The 5,731-nt window shown below is 44.4% G+C and overlaps 1 protein-coding gene across 1 annotated transcript in view; it reads left to right on the top strand.

Moving 5' to 3' along the window:
• LOC109963771 (glycerol kinase-like) overlaps positions 1 to 5,731 on the top strand; it is a 16,628-nt gene that overhangs the window by 9,086 nt on the left and 1,811 nt on the right. Inside the window, exons 13-20 of the mRNA XM_020606608.1 lie at positions 487 to 529; positions 636 to 716; positions 855 to 933; positions 1,757 to 1,853; positions 2,042 to 2,126; positions 2,448 to 2,568; positions 3,613 to 3,756; positions 4,138 to 4,224. Of these exons, the coding sequence (XP_020462264.1) occupies positions 487 to 529; positions 636 to 716; positions 855 to 933; positions 1,757 to 1,853; positions 2,042 to 2,126; positions 2,448 to 2,568; positions 3,613 to 3,756; positions 4,138 to 4,224 (737 nt within the window). The remainder of the gene's footprint in view (positions 1 to 486; positions 530 to 635; positions 717 to 854; positions 934 to 1,756; positions 1,854 to 2,041; positions 2,127 to 2,447; positions 2,569 to 3,612; positions 3,757 to 4,137; positions 4,225 to 5,731) is intronic.

The following is a 5,731-nucleotide window of genomic DNA, read 5'->3' as shown; positions in this document are numbered from 1 at the left end:
GCTCGTCTTTCCCAGGTAGAGGAGAAGGGGGCAGGAGTTTAGCCCTGCCCAAGAAGTCGCTTGACTTGTTGTTTGCCGTCATATCTAGGGAGAAACATGAGTGAATTAATGCACGTTTTGTGGAATAAAGATGCCGAATGGTACAGAGTAGCCAGTTTCCTTCATAACATTTCAGTCAACTTCAGAAGAATATTAATCAAATCAGATTTTATTTGTATAGCGCCAAATCACAACAAAAGTAATCTCAGGACACTTTACAAAGTAAGGTCTAGACCTTACTGTTATCAATATTATTACATAGGGAAAACCCAACAAATCCCCCTTGAGCAAGCACTGGGCGACAGGGGGAGGAAAAGCTCCGTTTAACAGAAGAAACCGCCGACAAATCCCGGCTCTTGGTGGGCGGCCTTCTGCCTCATGGCATCACCTATTCAGTCACAGGTCTCTAACCTCCCTTACTCTCTTTCTATCCTCATTAATGTAAAGGTATGGGACTGGTTGCTTCCTGCTCCGAAACACCGGGACCAAGGTACGATGTTGTACCCAAGAAAAATATTGCACAGGACTGGCAAATTGTGTTCATGTGTACCGTTCTGTGATTACTTCACCTTCTGTATTTTATGTGATTCTGCTAGCCTGTGATGTCGGACCACGGCCTGCTGACCACTGTTGCCTACAAATTGGGAAAAGACGAGCCTGCCTGCTACGCACTTGAGGTGTGACAACTTTCATCAGACCTTCTCATTTTGAACTAGTTGTTGTTCCTAAATTCACCTCCATAACACAATAATGCCTTGTACCCTGGTTTGTTGTTCCCCCTATTTTGATGTGGGTCTGATGTTTTTTCCTGCCAGGGTTCAGTTGCCATCGCGGGGGCAGTGGTGAAGTGGCTGAAGGACAACATGGGCATCGTTCAGAGCTCCTCAGAGATCGGTAATCACACTGTAGCATCTTACCTCACCTTAGTCAAATTCATGAAATAAGCCAAATGCAGCCATGATTCTGGGGTAAGATCCTTTCAGATCTGACTGTATCAGTTAAATAACTTTGCTGCGTTTCCACTATCGGAACCTACAAGTGGTATACCCCGTACTTTGCTGTGCATAACCTCCCGGGTTGACGCAGACCATCCTGCTTTGTTTTTCCACTGCCTTTTCTCTTGTGTCGGTCTCTGTTTAGAGGAGGGAGGGGCTGCTCCCCTCTCACATGCAGTCAGCTGAACAGAGGGAGAACAGGGATCACCCCGCAGAGCAACAGTCAGCCATTAACAGACTTTATGAGCAGTTTATCAAACAGCTGCTGGACAAGCAGAACACAGACTGCCAGAAATGTGACATCTTCACCACTTTCCATGAAGTCCACTCACTGAGGTCCCCGTTATACCTCTAAACCAACAAGTGAAGTCCTCGTTTTACCTTGAAACCACTATAAGTGCCTCTTTACACACTGTGCTTGTAATAATTTAAGTGTGAAGAGCAGACATTTAACCAGTCATAGGCGACTGCTCTGTGCACATGCATCCCCCCTCCTGCATTCCCGGAACTCGATTTTAGTACTACCTCCTGAGAGGTGCTGAAACCTAGCTCCTGGAACAGCCTCGAAGCAGGCACCGGCAGTGGAAACAAACTCAGAACCCATAACGAGCGTTACTCAGCTCCACACGTTTCGGTAGGTTCCTATAATGGAGAAACCCCATTTGTGATGCAGAGAAAAAGACATGCACTTCCTCCTGTGTTCCATTCTCCTCACATTGCAGAGAAACTAGCAGCTGCAGCAGGCACATCTTATGGCTGTTACTTTGTGCCAGCTTTCTCTGGACTCTATGCACCGTACTGGGAGCCCAGCGCAAGAGGGTGAGACGGTCAACTGTTAAAACACATATTTGAACTGCCAATTGTTATTTGACCCTGAAATCAAGATTGAATAATGTGATAGAAAGTTTCTTGTCTTGTGTAGATTTTTAGTGTTGTCCTCAAAGATATGTCAGCAAACTGAAAGCATGAAAATGTTTAGCTGACGTTATTTCCTCTTTGTTTTCCAGCATCATCTGTGGGCTCACTCAGTTCACCAACAGGAAGCACTTGGCCTTTGCTGCTTTGGAGGCTGTCTGTTTTCAGACCAGAGAGGTAAGCAGCTGTTTAAATCTAGTCTCACCTCTTCTTGATTTGAGGGTGGGGTATTGTCAAGCATCTGTCTGAGAAAAGCTCATGCAGCAATGATAACAGCAGCATGTGAGGTAACTGGGTCCACATACGTTACATGTTTATTATACATGCTGATGTGCTGCTTGTTATACATGGACGGTACCGAACATGATAAAGGCTCAAACTCAAAAATATTCATTTTACCATGAAGGTAAACTGTATTAGCCACAACACCTTACAGTTTAAATGCATTTAGAGCATTTTGGATGTGTTTTTGTGTGAATGGCACACTGTGTGTTTTAGATCCTTGATGCAATGAACCAGGACAGCGGTGTCCCTCTGACAGAGCTGCAGGTTGATGGAGGCATGACAGCCAACAGACTACTGATGCAGCTGCAGGCTGACATCCTCTGCATGCCCGTAGGTAAGAGGACTCAGACAGGGCATGCATCATACATATACCTGTACATGCCCACTGAAACATGCACATACAGTAAATATACATGTATGTATCAGTGCTTTTCTTATCTTCCACCACTTATGTAAAATGAATAACAAGCAAAACAATGTATATCATAAAATACCTGGAAATGTTTGTGACAAAAACAAAAGTTTAAAGAAATTCAGCTTCATTAAAAACTTTCTTAAACTAGTAAGATAAATCCTCCTCCTGAGGGATGTAGCTAAATGACAGTAGTACTGTTTTGTTAACCTTTATTTAGCCAAAGTAGTGATCATGGAGAGGTCACCTCTTTCTTTTTCCCTGGAAAGCCCTGAACACTTTCATGCACTTACACTCACACCTGGAAGCCGGCCACTACAGCTAGTCAGACCTGCCGGCTGCTGAGTACAGCTGGGGTTAAAGGCCTTGCTTAAGGCGTTGATGAAGGAAGGGCAAGTGCTGCTTTGTCACTAGTCCCACTCAGATTTAATCCTGCCAGTCTGTGGCCACCACTGCTACAGTAGGTACATAATACGGCAGCATGAACAGCTTCACAAAAGTCCCTCATAGTTCAGACAGTCATTTTGAAATCAGCTTGGCTGCTGACAGGAGTCTGAACATGGACTTTATACATTAGTCTCCCTTGACTTTTGTCCCATTTACTCTTGTTTACATACTGCGTGCGGGAACATTTCATCAGCCGACACGTGATCCACATTGTTCATATTTGTGGATACCAGGTGCTTCTTCTTCTGTTCGGAGGACTTTTCCAGGTCTAAATGATCTGTTAGTGGAGGGTTGTGTCATCTGCCAAGTAAAAACACACAAGCTGTGGGAAGTAGGCCAAGCAGAATTTAAACAGTTTTCTCCCTGTCGGTCTGCCACGTCAAACATTTTGCATTTTAGTACAATGAATTGTTAAATTGCCCAGTTAGATATTTTCAAGTATAGTTTTGATGAACCCGGTCATAGGAATAGTTTCTAATTTACAATCTGAACATGTTTCCTTTTGTGTGTCTGGTCAAGTGAGACCCACCATGTCAGAGACCACAGCTCTGGGTGCAGCCATGGCAGCAGGGGCAGCAGAGGGGGTGGACGTGTGGAGCCTGAGCCCCGATCACCTCCCGCATGTTACGTCGGAGAAGTATGAACCTCAGATCAACTCTGATGGTAAGGCAGGAAGCCCAAGGACCTGCTATAGATACTGAAACCAGCTGTATTTGTTTCTTGGCACAGGATTCTTAAAACAATTCTCAAACTCTGACCCGGAAGATAACGTACAGTACAGGCTACGTTCACATTATAGGCATTAATGCTCAACTCTTATCTTCTTGTGTTGTTTCACATTCATGTTTGTGACGTGTATCTAGCTTCAGTTTGAACACCGTTGAAGTCAAACTGCCACTCATGCACAGATGTAACTGAAACGTGAGCCACGGGTCCAAGGATAGTGGACAATACTGTCACGACAGTGTCTCTAGAAGTGTCATAAAAAGCCTGTCAAACAAATTGTTTCACTCAGCTCTGCATGTCTGTCCTTCTCACCAACAGAGAGCGAGTTCCGGTTTGCTCGCTGGAAGAAGGCTGTTCAGAAAGCCATGAACTGGGAGACCTCAGAGCCTTGCTGCAATACCAATGGTGTGTAACCTCATTATTAGTTTCACAGCTAGAAATGTATGAATTGACAATATAGGCTGTATATAAAATGGAGGAAACGTCACCACTTCCTGCTACTATCCAAAATACCAGCAATACAGGGGCAGCCATCTTGTTTTTATCAGATTGTGTGCAGTAGTGACAGCATCACGCCGCTAATCAAAGCTATCATGTCATCAGAAACACACCCCCTTATAACCATCAAATAACGTTTGGAAAAACAGATGCACCAGATAAACAACCACTTCTACACAAATCAGTGAGGTGATATCTACCAAAGCCACCGAAATCACCTCTGGGAAAAACATATTTGATTTGTACTTTCAATTAGTAGTTTAGTTGGTTGGAGTTCCATCCACCAACGTGGAGGGGGCGGGGTTTATGATCTATAATGTAACCAGCCACCAGGAGGCAATGGACTTGCAGTGGCTTCACTTCTGGGAGCGGTCAGGCTGTGCATGTTTATACACAGTCTATGACTGGCACATTGGTCCAGCTGTAAAACAGCAGAGTTAAGGAGAGCTGCTGTTTGGACCTAGAGTTCTGAAATCAGACCAGTAATCTGAAAGAAGGCAGTGCTCTGGTTGTGGAGACCAGCAAACAAAAAAGATCAAGGCACCCGTCTTTTACAAAAATTAAGTTCCATTAATTAAATTGGCATATTTATTGAACAAGGTATTAAAAAGGAATTTAGACGCGTTTCAACATCTAACTTCGTCAGGAAGTCACAGCATATGGCAAACAATCCAAATGAAACGTATTTAAGTAAGTAGCACTAATGAACAGATAAGGTCATATACTCATCAACGCATCATCAGTCCAGTAAAACAACTAGCAGCTCCCTCCTCTCCCTGAGGAGGGGGAGGGGAACAAGGAGAACATGCACAAGATCAACAACACACAAACCATCTAGACACAAAGTGTGTTAAATCTAAATCTCCATTAAGGCCCAGATGTTGAGCAGCCTTGAGCTTGAAAATCCAAAACATTTCCCTCCTAATTAATTGAATTCAGTGAGGCTCAGTGAGATATATGTGAATTGTTTGTGATCGTGCCTGATCTTGGATGCTGTCTCTTTCATTTACTGACAACAGGTTTAGGGAAGAAGGTGAACGGTGCCCCCTGGGGAGTCCCTCCAACCCCTCCCCCCACCAGAGCGGACCTCTAAGGTCCAGCGTTAAGTGCTGCATGTTGTGTGAACGTCTGAAGTGCTACAACACTAACCTCTGTTCACTCTGACGGGGCTGACTGTGGCATGGTCACACCTCTAGTCATCACTAACACAGTGGATCAGGCTCTGACCAGCAGAGGTTTAGGGTTATTTGAAAGGTTAGAGAAAACGGCAGAGGAAGACTGATCCAGCTTGCCTGTTCAGAGGCTAGTAAATGTCTTTTAAATGAACTAACCAAGATTTTGAATGTAGCAGTGGTTACAGAGTGATCTCCATGCAGGATACTTGTGGACAGCATCACTGTCACGTCTGTATCGG

Source organism: Monopterus albus, unplaced genomic scaffold (assembly GCF_001952655.1).
Source record: "Monopterus albus unplaced genomic scaffold, M_albus_1.0 scaffold79.1, whole genome shotgun sequence".
In the NCBI taxonomy this organism is placed as follows: Eukaryota; Metazoa; Chordata; class Actinopteri; order Synbranchiformes; family Synbranchidae; genus Monopterus; species Monopterus albus.
The sequence above is the reverse complement of the archived record's forward strand: the minus strand, read 5'-3'. Positions and strand labels throughout refer to the sequence as shown.